Source organism: Podarcis melisellensis, assembly GCF_964234715.1.
Source record: "Podarcis melisellensis genome assembly, chromosome: 4".
In the NCBI taxonomy this organism is placed as follows: Eukaryota; Metazoa; Chordata; class Lepidosauria; order Squamata; family Lacertidae; genus Podarcis; species Podarcis melisellensis.
Window position 1 is genome coordinate 9,896,104 of NC_138531.1, and position 21,299 is coordinate 9,917,402.

Sequence of the window (21,299 nt, forward strand, 5' to 3'; positions counted from 1 at the left end):
TTTCCGTGTGCTTTCAGAGATGCAAAAGGTGTGCAAGAACCTAAAAGTAAACAGCTGTAACTGTTTCCTAGATTGCAATGTATGTAAAATGGCCAAATCTAAGAGGAAGCCTGTGGCTTCTAAAAGTGACAGAGTATCTAAAGAGGTTTTAGAACTTGTCCATTGTGACGTGATAGGCCCTTTTCCACAGAAGACTGAAGGAGGCGCCAGATATGCTTTTCTGGTAATTGATGATAAATCACGTTTTAGTTGGTTGTTTTTGTTAAAGCAGAAATCTGAGTGTTTCCCCACATTCAGAGAATGGGTTGCCCAAGCTGAAAAGCTCTTCGCTCGCCCTGTTGTGCAGTTGCAAACAGATAGGGGTGGAGAATTTCTGAACAAACAATTTGGGACATGGTTGCGACGTAAGGGGATCACTCATCGTTTGACTAACCCTTATAGCCCTGCTGAAAATGGTCTGTGTGAAAGACGTGGGGCTGTAATACAGTCAGTAAAGGACTGCCTGCTAGTGGATGCAGGATTGGGTCACAACCATAGGCTGTGGGGCGAGGCTTTTCTGACAGCGAACTTTTTGATTAATAGAACCTGGTCTAGCTTTATAAAAGATATTCCTTATCGTGTGTTGTTTGGGAAAGAACCAGAGTGGACAATGCTCCATAACTGGGGTGCTTGGGCACATGTAAACATCCCCAAAGCTCAGCGCCAGAAAGGGGGCGCTAGAGCACAGAGACTGCGGTTTGTGGGATATCAGTCCTATGGCAAAGGGTGGCGTTTCAATTTACGCCCAGGACGAGTAGTTCTGTCACGAAGTGCAGACTTCGCTGACCAGGACAGATGGACTGTGATCCATGCCAACCCAGATTGCCTACTGCCCCTGCAAGTAAGAGAAGAGGCTTCTTCTCAGCCATTGGCAACGCAGGAGCAGGAGGAGGAGGAGGCACAGATTTCCCCAAAAGATGTGGCAAAAGATAATACTTCTCTAGAGGAAGAGGAAGAAGAGCCAGAGATAAGGGGGGAAGAAGAAGTAATAGTGCCTAGGCGCTCCCAGCGTTCAAACAAGGGTGTACCTCCTCAGCGTTTGACCCTAGGAGGAGTGAGAGTATGCAATGTGAGTTGTGTGGAACCACAAAGTTATAATGAAGTCTTAGACTTACCCCCTGGGGAACGTGCTTTGTGGGAACAAGCTATGAAAGAAGAAATGGACTCTTTTAAACGTAACAAAGTGTTTGAGGTCATAATGCCGCCACCTGGTGGCAGAGTGGTGTCATGCAAGTGGGTTTACAAAAGGAAAACCCTTGCATCTGGGGAACCACGTTTTCGAGCCAGATTAGTAGCCAGAGGGTTCACTCAGATTAAAGGGGAGAGTTATGATGAAGTGTTTTCTCCCACTGTAAAGAGTGAAACTTTTCGCTTAATGCTTTCCATTGCTGCTGTAAGACAACTAGCAGTGCACCATTTTGATGTTGATGCTGCATATCTGCATGCAAATTTAGACCATGAAGTATTAATGAGACAACCCCCTGGGTTTGAAGAGGAGAATGGTGCAGTCTGGCGTTTGAGAAAGGCTGTTTATGGTCTCAAACAAAGTGGAAGGTGTTGGAACCAGTGTTTAAATGAAGCCCTTGTAAAACTTGGTTTTAAAAGGAGTGTGGCTGATCCATGCCTGTACACCAAGGGATCAGGCAACAAATATCTAATGCTCTTAGTCTTTGTTGATGATTTGCTTGTGGCAGGGAGTTCCACAGATGAGATCCAGAAGCTCACAAGTCAACTGGAAAAGAGGTTTAAGCTTAAAGCCTTGGGGCCTGTAAGCAATTACTTGGGAGTAGAAGTAAGGCAGGAAGCTGATGGAAGCTTCCTATTGAGTCAGAAAGAGAAAATTCTTCGTTTGATAGAGCAGTTTGGCATGGAAAACTGCAAGCCAGTTCAGACTCCCATGACACCAGATTTCCCAAAGACAGTGTGTGATGATAAATTTGATCAGCCTGAGTTGTATCACTCAAAAATAGGATCACTGTTATATTTAAGCCAGTGGTCAAGGCCAGACATTGCATGTGCTACAAATGTTCTGAGTCAACGTGTATCTAAACCCAGTACTGCTGATTGGTGTGCTTTGAAAAGGCTTATCAGATATCTAAAGGGGACATTAAATGTATGTTTGAAGATATCTAGTACACAAGACGAAAAACTAGAAGTATTTGTTGATGCGGACTGGGGAAGCTGTGTAGCTACCAGAAAATCTACAAGTGGAATGGTTATGATGTTTGCCAATTCCATAATTGGGTGGAGGTCAAAGAAACAAGGATTTGTTGCAACCTCATCCTGTGAGGCAGAATATGGGAGCCTGTCGCTAGCATGCAATGAAATCATGTGGTTTATACAGATCCTAAAAGATCTAGATTGTAAAGTTGATTTGCCTATCCAAGTGTATGAAGATAGCCAATCGTGCATTGCATTAGCGGGCTCGGAAATAATGAAATCCGCATCAAAACATATTGCTATCCGTCATGCGAATGTTAGAGATTGTGTACAGAATGGGGTAATCAAACTGGAGTATTGTCAATCACACGATAATATTGCTGATTTGTTCACCAAGCCTTTGCCAGCAACATGCCATAATGAACTGATGACAAAACTGGGTTTATGTATATAATGTATGTATGTATTGTTTCTGTTGGGGTTTTTCGCATTTAAAGAAACAGAAGGGGTGTCACGGCTAAAATGGCCGCTGTTTCTTTAATGCGAATAAAGCTGGGTCAGCATGACTCAGCGGTCTGCACCAAGTTGTATATATAAGTGAGAAATGTTAGTTTGTTGCTGAGGCTGGTGTTTGGGTTGGTTGGTGCTGGTGTGTGGAGTTATTCAGTCGTGTTTTGCACAAAGACTTTTAAGAATAAAACTCTGCAAGGATATTCTCGTGGACTCTTTTTGTGCCGACAAGGGTCCGAGGACCAGGCTGAAGAGGCAAAGGGAGGTCAGAACCTTTTCCTCCTTTTTTTTGCTTTTTACAAACACTGACAGTTTAAAACTGGCAAATTTTCATGGAGTAATTGTGGAATCATCTTGAAATTCATTTCAGGAATGTAGAGATTTTGTAAACAAGCCTGGATCTACAGATCATTCCATTTTGCTGCACATGCACATTCACTAAACAGGTAGCTGGAGGGCAAGGTCTGGATTATGCCCTGCTACTGCACCCAAATAGGTTATGGGTGCTCAGCGCATGATCTCAAACAACAGGAATGCCCACACAGCCCCACTTCTGCCCATAAAATAGTACTGAAGCCATTGCATTCCTGCCAAAGTAAATTATGCATGTTTGAAGTTACATTGAAATTTAATGGGACTTTATATCTGTCCAAAGGGTAGTTTTGTTTCACTTCAAAACACCAAACCTAAAAATGATAAAGTTACACCCCAAGAAAGAGATTTGTAGAGATTTCTTATTGTGCAGCTTAAGTGTCTAGACTACTGGTGCTTCAACAAGAATATAGCTATTTGCCTTTTTTTCTGAATATAGAAAATACTATCAATTTTTTCATTTATTTGATAATAGTTCACTCACAGGACACCATATCAACTACATAAAATAAGCAAACTTTGCATTGCTCAATATTTTGTTTCATGTTTTTCTTAACTTTTTTTAAAAAAATACATTACTTCATGTGTTTACTTCATTGGTTTTATAATTTACTATGACTTAGATAAGTGCAAGCTGGAGAGATGTTTTTCTGTAATTACTGCCTAAAGGTAATTTTGTGGTCCATAGATGCTTTCTGATAATTATCTAAAACGCAACAGATAAAGGCTGTTGCTGTTGTAAGCAAAGTAATATGATTATGCTATGGGAAAGAAGGGGAAATATTGAATATTATTGTTCTAACCCAGTTAAAGCTGCATGTGTGGCCCATGGGCTTCGAACAGTAGAGATGGGAAAGAATCCAGTTCAGCCCCCAAACTAAAACAGGTTCTTCCACACCCAAACATTTCTAATATGTTTTAAAGCAGTCTAGAAAATAAGCCCACCAAAATACTTTACTAACCTGGCTTCTCACATACAGCCCACAAAGGGAAGAGGCAGCACGTTTTCAGAAGTTTCTGTGCCTTTTTTTCCAAATGATATTTTATTAAGTTTTAAGAATAACAACAAACGGAAAAAGGAAAAAACACATACACAAAAATATAAAGTTATAAAGTACAAAAATTACAAAAGTTTAACTTAGAAAAAAAAAGAAAAAAGAAGAACAAAAAAGAAAAGAAAAAGCACATTAAAGAAAACACAAAAATCCCTCTTTTTAATTTCTCATCTTTGATTCACTTATTTTCCTGACTTCCTCACATCTCCCTTTTTTGTATCCCTTTTGAAAATTAGTTCAGCAAATTCATATCCAATTAATTTATCTATTATCAATCCAATCTTATTTTTTACCTTGTTGCTAGAACCCCTTCAGTTCATTTCAATGTCATTAACATTCAAAAAATTTTACAATGTTTCTGTAGATAAATTTTAAATTTCCTCCAATCTTCTTCCACCAACTCTTCTCCCTGGTCTCGGATTCTGCCAGTCATTTCCGCCATTTCCATGTAGTCCATTACTTGCATCTGCCATTCTTCCAGAGTGGGTAGGTCTTGTGTCTTCCAGTGCTTTGCGATGAGTATTCTTGCTGCTGCTGTAGCGTACATAAAGAAAGTTCTATCCTTCTTTAACACCAATTGGCCGACTATGCCTTCTTTGCCTTTTTGTATGGAGGCTTTTTACCTTTCACAGGTGGGTTGACTTGGGCCCCAAATATCTGAAAGCCCACCTTCTTCCCTACAGACTTTTCAGGTGTTACGACCATCCTCATAATTTGATAATTGGGGAGGGCCTTCTCTCTGGCAGCTCCTCCGCTGCAGAATCCCCTCCCCACAGAGGAGGCAACTTCATAATGTCGTTCACACCATATCCTGAAGATGCACCTCATTACCCTGACCTTTCATACCTGGGATGGATGGATAGAGAGATAGAGAGATAGAGAGATAGAGAGAGAGATAGAGAGAGAGAGAGAGAGAGAGAGAGAGAGAGAGATAGATAGATAGATAGATAGATAGATAGATAGATAGATAGATAGATAGGGATGCAGGTGGTGCTGTGGTCTAAACCACTGAGCCTAGGGCTTGCAGATCAAAAGGTTGGCGGTTCGAATCCCCGCGACAGGGTGAGCTCCCCTTGCTCAGTCCCAGCTCCTGCAAACCTAGCAGTTCGAAAGCACGCCAAAAAGTGCAAGAAGATTAATAGGTACCGCTCTGGTGGGAAGGTAAACAGTGTTTCCGTGCGCTGCTCTGGTGTCGCTGTTCCGTGTGCCAGAAGCGGCTTAGTCATGCTGGCCACGTGACCCAAAAAAAAACTATCTGCGGAGCGGACAAACGCCGGCTCCTTCGGCCTGTAAAGCGAGATGAGCGCCGCAACCCCAGAGTCGTTCACGACTGGACTTAACTGTCAGGGGTCCCTTTACCTAGATAGATAGATAGATAGATAGATAGATAGATAGATAGATAGATAGATAGATAGATAGATATCCTATTCTATTCTAATAGTTTATTTAACAAAAATTGTGTACCACTTAATTGTAAAAATAGCCTCTAAGCAGATGAATTGCAACCTCTTTTTACTATTTTTAATACTGGTTTGTTAAAATTGTTGTAACCTGCCCTGGGACTTCATGGTGAAGGATGGGTAAGAAATCTAATTCATGATTATCATAATCAGGTGAGTGACCGTTGTTTTGTTCCGTTGTGGCACAAATGGAGAGCTGACATGTTGTTCCGAAAACGTCTCTATAGCAGAATTAACAAAACAACTTTGCAACTCATATTTTATTGTCTTGTTTTGCATGTTAAAGTATTAGTGGAAAGTGTGGATAAAAGTAGGTGGCTTCATTTGTCATATTTGGAAGACAGATCTGAAATGTCCTTTCCCTCCGTTTTGGCGCAGTGTTCATTTGGCAAGAAGATTGCTGCAGCTAGAAAAGCAAAACACGTTGCTTGTAAAAGATTTGGAGCATCAGAAGGAACAAGTTGCCCAAATTTCACAAGAGGTACACAACTCTCAACAATATCTATACGTGTGTGTGTGTGTATCAAATACATCCTGAATTGGCATTTTTAAGCAACATTTTTACTGCATTTGTTATGATTAGCCAACTGAAGAAAGCATGCACACTAACTCTTTTCAGAGCAATTTATGTTGTATTAAAGCAGAGATCAAAATACAGATTAGTGTGCAGACTAAACAAAAATGCAGACTAGACAGATAAGTCTCTGTTTTCTGAGCTGGGGAAGAACTAGCAAAACTGGTTCAATGTTCTGGAGGTTTCCCTCCCCTCACATGTAATATTGCTGTTTTTATGTAGTTTCTTTTAGATTCCTTATCCACTAAAACATACATATCTGAGAAGTCACTAGCTTTCCCAGATTTCTCTGGCTCTTGAGATTTTTAGCATACAATGTTCGTTAACTTCTGACGCAACTGGTAAAATAGCAAAATTCTTTCTGAACTTACCGGTCTTTAAAAATCTGCTTTTAACCGAAATTTATGGAGTGTTCTTTTACTGATACTCTGGTTGTTGCACCTAAAGCAAAAATCATAGAATTGTAGCATTGGAAGGGACCCTGAGGGTCATCTAATCCAACCCCCCGCGATGCAGGAATCCTGCCCACAGCTGGCCCTGGATGGACTTGAACCACCAACCATCTGAGTAACAGCCAGACACACTAACCCATTGTGCCATGGGGGTGGGGAGCAAATTGCCTATCGCCAAAACACACTGGGTTCCATAGTGGGTGGTCTTGCCAAAGTCCTTTTTCATGGAACCCCACAACCTCTTTCTATTTTATTTTAATTTTTTACTTTGCACATAAGGCTGAATGTGTGCAAGTTAAATGTGCATATGTTGCAGGCTTGCTGCATAAAGAAGGTGCCTTATACCAGGTTATACTCCCCCATCCCTGCTGAACCAGGACCCAGCCAACTGAGCCAACCCTGGTGGATTGTATGCCCTGAGAAAGGGGCGTCCAGGGGTGTGACCAGAGAGTGGGGGCTTAGACTGGTCAGCTCTGTCACATGACCTGGCAGCCCGGCATAAGTTAAGCTAGCCAAAAGGGTGGTGTAACTCGGATACTATTTTAAAGGCTTGTTTTCCCTCTGTAAGACTGAGATCTGGGATCTGACACACCCATTTAATTTACACCAGCTTGCTTTACGCCAACTTCTTGTGCATAGGATTGCTCCCTAAAGGCTTTTTACAGTGTTAGCAAGCTGTATGGGAGCTAAATACTCTAAAAAATGAAACTTTAAACATTCCAAGGTTAGCATCCATTTTACTGATCTCTCTAGATTTGCCTTAGGAAGTGTTTGCTATATTATATAAGTGTTTGCTATATATATGTTATACATTTGAAATGATTGCCAGATTCTTGATGTGGTATGTTCTAAGGCAAGGCTGACAAGGAAACAAAGAAGTCTTTAAATGCACATCTTGGCTGTATGTCTGAGATTGTGTGACAGTTGTGGCTCACTCTCAGCCAGTTACAACTGAAATTTAAGCTCGATGGGGTTTAAACTGTTGTCCAGCAACTTTTGCAGTTTTGTTCATGTGTAGTTTACAAGATGATGTTATTAAGAGAGTATAGGGACACGGGTGGCGCTGTGGTCTAAACCACTGAGCCTCTTGGGCTTGCCGATCGGAAGGTTGGCAATTCGAATCCCCGCGATGGGGTGAGCTCCCGTTGCTCAGTCCCTGCTCCTGCCAACCTAGCAGTTCGAAAGCATGCCAGTGCAAGTAGATAAATAGGTACTGCTGCCACAGGAAGGTAAATGGTGTTTCCATGCGCTCTGGCACTCATCATGCTCCTCTGTGCGCCAGTAGCAGTTTAGTCAAGCTGGCCACATGACCCAGAAAACTGACTGTGGACAAATGCCGGCTCCCTCAGCCTGAAAGGGAGATGAGCGCTGCAACCCCTTGCCTTTGACTAGACTTAATCATCCAGGGGTCCTTTACCTTTTTTATTAAGAGAGTACAGTTCTCATTCCTGAAATTGAAAGAATGATACTTTTTGCACCCCACAGCGGGACAGAGGTAATTTGTTGCTGAACCAAGTACAACAGCCTTACAGGTATCTCATTGAGTCTGTACAACAGAGAGATTCTCAGATACTTTTACAGAAAGAACAGATTGTACAGCTTGAGAAGGATATTAGGTAAGTATTCAGAATTTACTGTATTATTTTAGTTGGATTCTGGATTCTTTTACTTCATTTTAAGATCAGTTTGACGGCAGGACAGATTAAACAACAATGCCAAACGATGATGGTTTAGTTGAAAGTTTTTATCTGGCTGCCAGTTTTTTTTAAAAATCTACTGCATTATTTGTTTGTGCTTTGGTATGTTTTATTGGTTGGTTGCACGTCATTAACTATTTTACTTGAACCTTTGAGGAAGCCATTTTTGCAACACTGCTGCTCTTTATTAAATACCTATTTCAAAGTGGCAATCAGCACAGACATTGAAAAGATGTACTGTAATCTTAGTCACACACATGACTTCCTTGCCTCCTTGAAAGTCAAGGGGCATGAATTACTCATGCTACCTTCCTGCAAGGCCAGCAGCCTGCATGAAGATTCAATCTCACCGGTCAGTGTAAGAAATGATTTCTCAAACGTTATAAAGCTTATTATTATTTGTACAGCCAGACATGTATGCTTAAAGTGATGCCTGTGGCTTCTTATTTGTAGGGAATTATGGTGTAGAGTGCAACCTGTGTTTCTCCTTTGCTCTTTAGGTCAGTTATAGGCAGCAAATATGTATTTCTTCATTATAAGGCCAAAGAGTGAACTGTCCCAGAATCTTAAGTTTCACAGGTCATGCATTCCAAAGCAGTATTTCCCAGGTTTCTATCTGAGGAACTTTTTCTGTAGTAAAATTGTAGGCACATTTCTTTTTTAACATGTGCATAAGCATGAGAATTACTTGCCCACAGAGGAGCCTGTGCCCTGTGGATATGTGCCTCCTAATTGGAAGTAGCTGAGTCTACAACTTGTATAGGGAGATGGCAGGCAGCCCCATCTATTTTTTGCTCTATAAGACTCACTTTTTCCCTCCTAAAAAGTAAGGGGAAATGTGTGTGCGTCTTATGGAGAGAATATAGGCTGCACAGCTATCCCAGAAGCCAGAACAGCAAGAGGGATTGCTGCTTTCACTGCGCAGCGATCCCTCTTGCTGTTCTGGCTTCTGAGATTCAGATTTTTTTTTCTTGTTTTCCTCCTCCAAAAACTAGGTGCATCTTGTGGTCTGGTGCGTCTTATAGAGCAAAAATACGGTAATTCTGTTCTGTGTCTCAAAAGCAATTGGTGGATGCAGACTCACGGGTTACTTTATCCTGGGTGAGAGGTAGGGAGGACAGGGAACTGATTGGAAAAAGGGAAAGCCAGAGCATAGAATCGTGGAGAAATTCAACAGGCCCCCTCCTTTGCCAGTAGAGACTTTGTGCTAATTGCAGCTTTTAATTAGTTTCTCTCTCATGGCACATTTGTATACCCCAGGACAAATTTTGAGAACTGCTAATGTCATCTTTGCCCTCAGATAACACGTCATGTTCCGCTAATTACAGTCTTTTCCTATTGTATTATAATAGCAGTCATTATAGGATGTGTGTGCTCCTTATGGATCAGTTATTATATATGTCTTGAGTGCCACAAGGAAGGCTGGTTTTGATGTCAGGCCAGTCAGACTGTCCCCTCTCGCCCTGCCCAGGGCTAACAGCCTTGTGAGAAAGATCGGAGTAAGGAAGTAATGCAGACACCATCAGGGCCTGTGGCGGTCAAGACTGTCCCCTCTCCACCCCACAGAGCCAACAGACATCATTGCCCTGTGAGAAGGAGGAAGAGGAGGGTTTTGGGGAGGGTGTTGGGACACGGGTGGCGCTGTGGGTTAAACCACAGAGCCTAGGACTTGCCGATCAGAAGGTCGGTGTTCGAATCCCTGCAACAGGGTGAGCTCTCGTTGCTCGGTCCCTGCTCCTGCCAACCTAGCAGTTCGAAAGCACGGCAAAGTGCAAGTAGATAGATAGGTACCACTCTGGCGGGAAGGTAGATGGTGTTTCCGTGCACTGCTCTGATTCTCCAGAAGAGGCTTAGTCATGCTGGCCACATGACCCGGAAGCTGTACGCCGGCTGTCTTGGCCAGTAAAGCGAGATGAGCACCGCAGCCACAGAGTCGGTCACGACTGGACCTAATGGTCAGGGCTCCCTTTACCTCCACCTGTTTGCATTATTGTAAAATAGTAGAAATGTTAAATTGTAAACCACCTTGAACGCCTTGGCAAAAAAAGAAGTATACAAATCCAATAAACAAATCAAATTCAGAATTTCCAAACAGTATATATAAAACATTTTTAAAGAAAAACATACAATAATTACAGTTCAGCACAGTAACATAAAGTTTTAACTTCCCAGGATTAGTGTTCTTGGGACTTAAAACTTTCCGTCTTGTCACGTGACCTCATTTCTTAATTTGTCTCACCTTAATTCAAAACCAGCAAAGGTAATGCTGCTCCATCCTTTTATTTTTGTTGATTGTTTTTTAATCTCAGTTACATGTAGATGATTTAAGCAGAAAGGCATGGAGAAGCTCATTGTGAGACACTTCATCTCTTTATTTAAAGCAGGGGTAGGCAACCTAAGGCCCGTGGGCCGGATCTGGCCCAATCACCTTCTCAATCTGGCCCGCGGATGGTTTGGGAATCAGTGTGTTTTTACATGAATAGAATGTGTCCTTTTATTTAAAACACATCTCTTGGTTATTTTGGGGCCCTGCCTGGTATTTTTACATGAGTAGAATGTGTGCTTTTGTTTAAAATGCATCTCTAGGTTATTGTGGGGCACAGGAATTTGTTCTCCCCCCCCCCCCAAAAAAAATAGTCCGACCCACCACATGGTCTGAGGGACGGTGGACTGGCCCACGGCTGAAAAAGGTTGCTGACCCCTGATTTAAAGTATCCCCAAACGATGCATCTCCACCTTTTTCTCGTAAACCTGAACAAAGACATAGAGTTGTTCCAGCGTTTTCCTCATATGTCTTCTACAGCATTTTTATCAACCTTGTTTTGTTTTGTTTTTTAATCTGAATCCCATCCAATTTTTCAACAGCCTCCTTGAACTTTGATGGCTTGTGCTATGCTTGAACAATGCTAATAAATCAAACCAGAATTTAATTTATTGTGCTTTTCGGTATAGAGCAATATTAAAGAAAATTAGCTCAGCTGACTAAGCTCTCTCATTTGATTAATAGTACAAAGCCTGAACTACTTAAACTAGTATATTTAATGTTTACAGTGGTTTGTCCCATTGAAATCAGTGGTACGTGGGGTGGTTTGAATACTGGTTAAAATGGTCTATAGCTCACAGCCTAAAGATAGCATTCATGTTTTCCTTTTGAAAATGAATGTAAACATACAGGTTTTAACGAGGACAAAGTTTTTCTGTGTGCTGTTGCTTCAGCATATGCTCATGGTTGCCAAGAATTGCTTTACAAATTCATGTTGTAACCAGAATAAAAGATTAGAAAAGATCATCCCTTGCTATTACTGTGTTTCCTAATACTATCGCTTTTTCTACCAGTCTTTTAAATAAAGAAAAGGCGGCTTTGCTGCGTGTCAAGAATCAAATGGCAGCAGATTTAGAAAGACTTCTAAATCACCGTGAGGTAATCTTCTTGTTTTAGCATCGCTATTACCATATATTGGGTTTTTCCCAACATGTTAGTCATGGGTCTGTTTTGTTTTTCTCTCCGCTAATGTTATTAAATATACTGGAAGCAAATGCCCATCCAGGCACCTCCCTCACCACTTTTCCCAAGCTGTTTCCCTTTATCCTCTGCCCCTCCAGTTGCCTCATAAGGTTGGCTGTTGAAGGTTGCTCTTGCTGCTGAAATTTAACTTGGGTGATGGTAGCTTTTCGATGGATAAATTAACTCATGCCAGCCACAGAATGTACTGCCACATCTCAGTGTGACTTGCTTTCTTCAGCAAACTGCACCTTCCCAAGCCCAGCATGGTGGTCTAGGCCATGCCACGTTACTTCTCTGCTTGGCATTTACCGTATTTTTCTGTCTATAAGATGCCCCCATGTATAAGACGCCCCCTATTTTGGGAGTCTCAGATTTAAGAAAATGTACCCTCAGCACTATCCGTGTGTGAGACGCCCCCTAATTTTGGACATTATTTTTTAGGGGGGAAACCTGGTCTTATGCATGGAAAAATATGGAATTTGTTTTTTATTTGGAAAGTATATATTCACACTTCTAATCACAGGGCCACTGGGAATATACTGTTTGTTCTCAGCATAACTTGCAAAGCAGGGCAGCTGTCACTGAAACCATGGTTTAGCATTACACAAGCAGGCCAAAGCGAGCCTGAGTCTTGTGTCATCCTCCATCTCCACCCACCTCCTCTATTGCAACCACAAGAGAAGTAATTGAAGTTTTTCATTTCCAAATACAGGCATTGTCAATGTTACGTCTGAATCTGGACAAACTGTGTTTGGTTTTCGTTTGTTTCTGTGAAATGTAGTTAATGTCAATTTGTGGTTTATGCCTCCAGCTTCTTTATTAGCTGAGGTTAATAGAGAATCGGAGCAAAGCTTCCAATCTTCTTGTGGACAAGGGTGGAGCAGTGGTGGGGGAGTGAATGAGCCCAAGGCTTCCCAGGTTATGTTCACTTCAGTTTAGTGCTGCATCAAAACAAGGCTGTTCTCTCCCCCCCTCACTGGAAATGTCCTGAGATTACTAAGGTAGAAAACTGAAAAGCAAATGGAACCACTTGGTCCTCCAAAACCCATGCAGATCTTGAACATTTCTGCAGAAAAGCTTGAAAGATCTATCTTTGATTGGGAGGAATTGGGGAAAGAGGCTGTGTGTCTCTTGATGCATTGCATTCCTTGCAAGAATACTTTTAAAAATTGTACTCAACTGTGAACACAGAGATATGCTTTTTGTATATATGTTTAAACTCTTTGTTTAGTACCTTGGTGCCACTCTGGGTATTACTTCACTCGAGCAATTAAGTTAATATCTGTGTGCTTAATTTCTTCCTCTTTTAAATCATTATATCACCCCTTATTCTGCTTTACAAATGTGTTCTAGGTTTAACCGTTGACAAAGTACTTTCAGATGATAAAATGAAAAGTTCTATTAAATTACAAAGAGCTTTAGTTTGTGTTAAGAACTCTTTGTACATTAATTTCCATAAATGCCACCAGCTGTTTTCTTTATACATTTATTGGCTACCATTGTCTTGCATGTGTAATGAATGGTTAAGTTGTGATACACATGCTATTAAAAATATTTTAGTACTTACACTAGGTGTATTAGAGCATTTTATTATGTCCTTAACACATGGTGTCATGCAGTATTAACAGAGGACTCATTCATTTTACCCTCTGTGAAAAAGGATGTTTCTCAAGAAGAGAGCTTTAAATACATGCAAAGACAAAAGTTACCAGCTTTATATAAACTGTTGAAGACTTTGTATATTCTCCCACAACAAGATGTTAACTATTCTAAATGTGCTTCTTTTATCTGGCTGCATTTCATGAAACTTGATTAACAAAATCCATCTTAGCAACTATTCTTATATGCCTTAAACTAGAAGAAGGAACATGACTCCCATGTTAGGTTGCATGGGGCCCTGGGTGCCTGAGCACCCACAAAATTCCCCATGAAGGGACCGGGCACCCACAAATTTCAGCGCCAGGGCCATGCAGTCTGCATGGCACCCATGGTCGCGGGGCGAGTTGGCACTCCTGTTAGGTTGTACCTTATAATGGGGTTATTGAATGTCCATATTGTTGACACTGTCAAGCTAAACTTCCTTTATCACTCCTGAAAAACTCTGTGTCGTAAACACTTACAGTAAAAAAATGTATCACACCATTACAGTACAAGTCTTTACGGATATGAAAGTAACTTAGGTTGCCATCCACTGAACACAGTCAGGCCTACTTTTGAGTGGACATATATAGGATTGCACTGTTAATGAAGCAGTAAGATTTTGTATCTTCTTGTGATGTACCATCTTGGCCGCCTCTTAGTGCAGACCCAGATCATCAGGCTTGAGCTTCTACAGCCGCCGCCTGCCATGAACCACCATGGCAGGATTGGCAGCAACAGCAACAGATATGTTCTATGCTATTGATAATAGATTATCCTCTTGTTAATTGTGCTGTTTTAAATGTGCATTTTATATCTTACTTCCTTTAGTAAAGTTTTCATTTGAAATGCTTAAGATAATATTTTAGTTTCCTGTTACAGTGGTACCTCTGGTTAAGTACTTAATTCGTTCCGGAGGTCCGTACTTAACCTGAAACTGTTCTTAACCTGAAGCACCACTTTAGCTAATGGGGCCTGCTGCTGCTGCTGCGCCGCTGGAGCACGATTTCTGTTCTCAACCTGAAGCAAAGTTCTTACCCTGAAGCACTATTTCTGGGTTAGCGGAGTATGCAACCTGAAGCGTATGTAACCTGAAGCATATGTAACCTGATGTACCAGTGTAATTATGTTGCTTTGAATGTATACTTTATATTTGACTTTCTTCAGTAATGTTTTACTCTGGATTTTTTTATTTGATGTTTTAATGTTGTTGTAAACTGCTTTGAGATTTTTTCCTTTAAAATATGAAGTGGTATAGAAATGAAATTAATAATAACAACAACAACAACACCGCAGGGAACCATTGTATCACCAGTGCTTTTAAAAATCCCTCCACTGTGTTAGAGTCATATGGCAGCAAAGAATTGCAACTGAATTAAGTTGCTGAATTACAACTCATTAAAACCATGGAGAGACCTGGTCTGAATAGAGACATTGGATTCTTATCTCATTTTACATGATAAAGCTAATTTTGGCCATCTTATCCCTTGCTTTTTCCTGTAAAACCAATTGCAGTCGAGAACAGTCGTCAACGACAACATCTTAAAAAGCAGAGACATCACCTTGCCAACAAAGAGCTGTATAGTTAAAGCTATGGTTTTCCCAGTAGTGATGTATGGAAGTGAGAGCTGGACCATAAAGAAGGCTGATCTCCGAAGAATGGATGCTTTTGAATTATGGTGCTGGAGGAGACTCTTGAGAGACCCATGGACTGCAAGAAGATCAAACCTATCCATTCTGAAGGAAATCAGCCCTGAGTGCTCACTAGAAGGACAGATCGTGAAGCTGAGGCTCCAATACTTTGGCGACCTCATGAGAAGAGAAGACTCCCTGGAAAAGACCCTGATGTTGAGAAAGATGGAGGGCACAAGGAGAAGGGGACGACAGAGGACAAGATGGTTGGACAGTGTTCTCGAAACTACCAGCATGGGTTTGACCAAACTGTGTGACGCAGTGGAAGACAGGAGTACCTGGCGTGCTCTGGTCCATGGGGTCACGAAGAGTCGGACACGACTAAATGACTAAACAACAACAACAACAGTCGTCAACAGGTCTACCACACCTAGCAGCCAATTACCCATTCCCACCACCCTTCTGAGTAATACCCCTCCCTACTCTCTCACTATACATAAATGTCTAGTGACTTCTGTTTCAGTGTATCTGAAGAAGTGTGCATGCACACGAAAGCTCAGAAAGATGCAAGAAGCAGGCAGGTAGTTTTAAGGGGCAGATAAGCAGAAGCAAGTTCAGAAGTGCTTTGGGTAAACTGTCAAGAAAGGCTGCCAGCAGCCTTTTCTTGCCTTATCAGAGCTCGGCACAACTGGGGTGGTTTATGTTTCCTGGAGGAAACCCTGGAGTGAAGCAGGGCAGAGTTGGGGAGAGAATAATAGCTCATTCTGTCCCAGATGCTCTGTGCAGATAACAATATTTATTACATATAATACATGCCAAAAGGCAAAAGGTCTCAGTCTGAAAAAGCTTACCTTCCCCGGCACTCAGCAAACCTCTTGCCTCTTGCCTTTTCCCTTTTCTATACTAGAGTCACAGCTACACTGTTTTTTGAACCGTTGTCTGCCTACACAGTGGATAATACACTTGCTTGAATACACTTGACAGATTACATATGTTTTTATATTGTTCTACATGGGCAATTTAGGGCCAGATTCAGATTGAATTAAAATAAACCTTTGTGTGAGATCCAAGAATGTTTCACAGGCCATGAAAAGTGTTTCTTTCTTTCTCCAAGGCTTGTGTGGTCTGATAAGTTTCCAGTCACACATTTCCTTTTTATTGAACTCCTGAAAGGCTACTCTGCATTTCACAAAAGACACAGGGAATGTGAGATAATGCATTTTATTAGGCCGACTCACATTCAGAATGTAGGATATGGGCTTCCAGGTGTTTCTCAGGTTGTATATTCAAGGAAAGTGAAGTGGGCAGCCTGCTGTTTCTGTGATCCTTATTTTGACAATTTTAGAAAGCTTTCTCCCCCTGCCCCCCAGATATACTATGTTCTAAGACTCATGATCATCCTTGCACTTCATCCTTTCCCCTCTTTCTCTTCCTGCTGCAATTGCTGATCTCATTTGGAGAATTCCCCCCTTTGTATTGTGTTCAACAGTGTTTGGATGCTTCTGGTGTTTCTGCTAATTTTCTCATTCTCTGGAGGCCACTGGGTGGGGGGGCTTCTTGTCATCGCCCTTGCTCACACCATTAAATACTTCCTGAGAAGAATGAGAATGGGCAGCAGCAGCACAAGAAGTTTCCAGGACTGGTGTGCTTGCTTGCTTTATTTGCTTATTTGTTTAAAGCATTTATACCCAACCCTTCAGCCAAAAAGCTTCCCAGAATGGCTTGCAAAATTCAGTAGTCAGACCTACTTACGATCTTAAGGACGTAAAGACATTCCCAAGGAAAGGAATAGAAATGCCACTTCTCAGAGCAGCTGATGGCAAGAAGGACATCCCAGCTCCTTGCCCACAGGAGACATGTCCTTTAGAGGACTCCCTCAGCAGCAAAGGGACTGTGGCTATTTTTCATCAACCAGTTCCAGTGATACCAAAGAGGAAAGTGGGGGAGCATTTGTCCCCTGCACCCTCTACAAAGGAGCTCTCACTCGAAAACTTCCCCCATAATAAGCCCTATAGAAATAGCTGGATAATATCTGAATCAGGAGAGGCCGTCCAATACCGGCGCCTGGATTCAGTGGTGTTATAGATGATGCAAAATAAGCTGAGCCTGAATGTTGGGGAGATAGAAGCTCTCTCAACAACCTCAGATATGCAGATGACACAACTTTGATGGCAGAAAGTGAGGAGGAATTAAATAACCTTTTAATGAGGGTGAAAGAGGAGAGCGCAAAATATGGTCTGAAGCTCAACATCAAAAAAACAAAGAAAATGGCCACTGGTCCCATCACCTCCTGGCAAATAGAAGGGGAAGAAATGGAGGCAGTGAGAGATTTTACTTTCTTGGGCTCCATGATCACTGCAGATGGTGAAAGCAGTCACAAAATTAAAAGACGCCTGCTTCTTGGGAGAAAAGCAATGACAAACCTAGACAGTATCTTAAAAAGCAGAGACATCACCTTGCCAACAAAGAGCTGTATAGTTAAAGCTATGGTTTTCCCAGTAGTGATGTATGGAAGTGAGAGCTGGACCATAAAGAAGGATGATCGCTGAAGAATTGATGCTTTTGAATTATGGTGCTGGAGGAGACTCTTGAGAGTCCCATGGACTGCAAGAAGATCAAACCTATCCATTCTGAAGGAAATCAGCCCTGAGTGCTCACTGGAAGGACAGATCCTGAAGCTGAGTCTCCAATACCTTGGCCACCTCATGAGAAGAGAAGACTCCCTGGAAAAGACCCTGGTGTTGGGAAAGATGGAGGGCACAAGGAGAAGGGGACGACAGAGGACAAGATGGTTGGACAGTGTTCTCGAAGCTACCAGCATGAGTTTGACCAAACCGCGTGACGCAGTGGAAGACAGGAGTGCCTGCCGTGCTCTGGTCCAGGGGGTCATGAAGAGTTGGACATGACTAAACAACAACAACAGAAGGTCAGTGTGGGTGAGTGTCTGAAAAAGTGGTCAGATGCCTGCTCTGGAAAGCCTTACGACTGGAAGAACTTGGCAATCATTTTTTAATGATTTGTATGCAGTTTTGCATGCATTTTACTTACCAAGCAAAACTAAATTATATTGAATATCTTTTGAATTCCCAATAATGTTACAACTTTTTAACAGCCCTTATTTCTGGAATTTGAAAGTTGAAAAATTCAGCACATCCTACTTAGAGGTAGCACCTAATATTGATTCCGCACATGTAAGAAATCAGTCTTTCAGTGTGGCAGCACCTAAAGTTTGGAACTCCTTGCCTATTGACATCAGACAGGCATCTTCACTGTACCTTTTCCCCTGGATGGATAAGGCTTGTCAAAGGCATGCTGGCCATGTGACCCAGAAAGCTGTCTATGGACAAACCTTTTCCATTACCTGCTTAAAATATATACAGTAGACTCTCCAGATACGAATTAAATGCGTTCCGGGGATCCGTCCGCAACCCGAAAAGTCCGTAGGCAGAGGCGCCGCTTCTGTAACCAAAAATATACATATACAGAGTGGTACATAACTAGAGGGTCCACTGTAGGTCCAGACATGTAGATGCAGATGTGTTTAATCTTGTTACTTTTAATTATCTTTTAAATGTATTTGCTACTTATTCAGCTTTTATAAGAAATATTAAAAAAAGATCAATAAAGGTCACTTGAGGTTTTATTACAGCCAAATGGTATATAAATTTGGGAGTTTTAAAAAAGGAAAAGGAAAATGGAGACTAGAATAAACAGGACTAAATATTGCCAATGCTCAAAATACCTACTTCATCTCTGAAATATTTTCCTTTTTTGTCATGAATATCCAGCCCATTGGGGGTGGGGGAGATGGGTCAGTTGAGGGATTTCCTTTTTATTCTGTTCCATTTTGTGTTTTGTATTAACTGAAAAAGAAAAATAGTTTTAAAAAATGAATATCCAGTCTCGTCATGAGTTCTGTGAAATTCTAAAGCTGTCAAACTGCATTGTATTTAATCTAATCAACTGTGCACCTCCCTAAAAAAGGCTTATCTGTTCTGATACTGAAATCCCATGGCATGTGAAGGTGTTTGTCAGCTTTTCTATAGCTGCGTCTCCTTTTACTAGAGTTGTTCTCGACCATGATTAAACTACTGAACCTTTCTAAAGGTTATTTACCTGAGTTAGTCAGTAGACTGAAGGCATTCTTGAAAAGGCCTCTGGCTCTCCTACAACACTGAGGTTATTAACATTGGTTTTCTGTTTTGTCAGGGAACAGCAAACATCTTTCTAGTTGAAAAGTTGAAAGCAGGCTTTTTGGTTAAACTGCCTGTAGCCAAGTTCCTTCCTTGTTTTGCTTTTTTATAAAAGGCAATTTCAGAATTGTGTTTCTAGGGAGAATTTATTCTTCCTTTTTGCATATGTGCTACAACCTTCTAAATAAAAATTTGCTCTTGAACAATGCTCAGTTCCTTCAAACATTCAGCCACAAGGTAATTATCATTTTTCTTCCACTAAGTTACTGTTCTGAGATCCTTGCTTCTATTAATGTCCTGTTTGTGTATGCACACACATACACAGAGAGACAAGAGATTACAGGGAAATTTCTGTATCCCAAGTTAGCCCTGGAGCTATTCTCAGCTACAATTTAGAGAAGCAAGCAACAATTACACTGCTAAGTGATTGTCAAGACAGTTCTGGTTCCTATTGTGCTGTTATCAGCACTTCTCATTTTTATTTTATGTTATCTATTGAGTTATTGTGTTATTTAAACATGAATACAAAAAGGCTACTGAATTTAGAACACCTGGAAGCTTTTTAGCAAACAGGGCCCATTCATGCACACAATTTTGGGTGAGAAGGGGCAGCTTTGAGTAACTTGCTTCTCCTTCTTAGACGCACCCCCCCACACCTGAGAATTGTATTTTCATTTATTGTGTCCTATAAAGTAAACTTGTGCGGGATAAAATCTGGCTTTCAGGAAACACAGCTTCCATGTGCTACAAAAATAAGCAAGGCTTATTGTAATGTAAATTGATAGGAACGCAATGTAAGCGCCTCGGATTTTGATTTAGAGGGGAAATGTTCCACAAAATATAGGCAAAATTCAAATTGTTTGTTTAGATTGCAAGATCAAACTGGCAAGCACGTTATACAAAACGTACTTTGGAGAGAGCCAAGTTGTTTATTATTATTATTATTATTAAGGATAGGGGTTTTAGCAAGAAACAGTTGCCAGTAAGATCATCCAAATATTTAAAAAGTCCTCAGTTCATTTTCCCAGGTGACTATGAATCTTTCAATCATGTTGCAGTAGCTGTCCAGCTGTGTAAACCCTTCTAGTTTTCTATTCAGATATAACAAATGAACAGAAACATACTTATGAACCACCAAAGCAGCAAGAGATAGCTCTGGAGCAGAAACACCTACAGATATTCTGTACGTTTGTTTTGTTTTTTAAGGAATGGGTTGTTTTCCTCAGAGTAGACCCATTGAGATCTCATAAGTAATTTGGGATGCATTCAGTGCTTGGGATCCCAAGAACTACTATATCCAAGCTCTAGTACACTTTCTGTCATTGAGCAGGGGTCAGCAACCTAAGGCCCATGGGCCACAAGCGTCCCAGGGGAGTTGTTTAACAGGCCCATGAGTCACTTCCGAACCGAGTCGCCCGCTCATCGAGTCTCCGCACGCTGCGCTAAATTAGCACTGCACGGGGATTCGCTTCCGTGGCACCATAAATCGTGTCTACGCATGCGCAGACGCCGGAAATCGTGTCTGTGCAGATGCCGGAAATTGAGTCTGTGCAGACGCTAGAAATTGTGGCATTTTACATTTTAAATTTTACCTTTGTGTACTTTGCCTGAAAGTTATGTTCATTGTGTCAACCAAACTATACAATACATTCAGAGTTTACCCCAAAAAATCCCTTGCTCCAGCAGACGGAACAAAGTTCTTTGTTTTGTTTGCAAAGGGTGTACTATGGGTGGTGATCTCCTTCCACAAAGCATTGTCGTGATACATGTGCCAGAGTGTTGTCAAACTCTGCTTCTCTTAAAGGGGTCAAAGGCAGCACACAACTGTCATGACAGGGGCACTATAACATCCCCTCCCCCCCCCAAAAAACCTGCTAAATTATTTTCAAAGCTATTGTCAAGGGCTCTGTGGTTTGAACCAGCTCATAGACTGATGCTGGAATAAGGCTGAAAAGCTCTCTGGGAATGGATGCACTCAGGCTGCTTCCAGTTTTCAACCCAATTCAGAGTGT

The 21,299-nt window shown here is 41.4% G+C and overlaps 1 protein-coding gene across 1 annotated transcript in view; it reads left to right on the forward strand.

The window, feature by feature from the left end:
- The window catches only part of PIBF1 (progesterone immunomodulatory binding factor 1), a 93,625-nt gene that overhangs the window by 62,603 nt on the left and 9,723 nt on the right, over positions 1-21,299 (forward strand). The window contains exons 14-16 of the mRNA XM_081907310.1: positions 5,975-6,077; positions 8,108-8,238; positions 11,656-11,740. Of these exons, the coding sequence (XP_081763436.1) occupies positions 5,975-6,077; positions 8,108-8,238; positions 11,656-11,740 (319 nt within the window). The remainder of the gene's footprint in view (positions 1-5,974; positions 6,078-8,107; positions 8,239-11,655; positions 11,741-21,299) is intronic.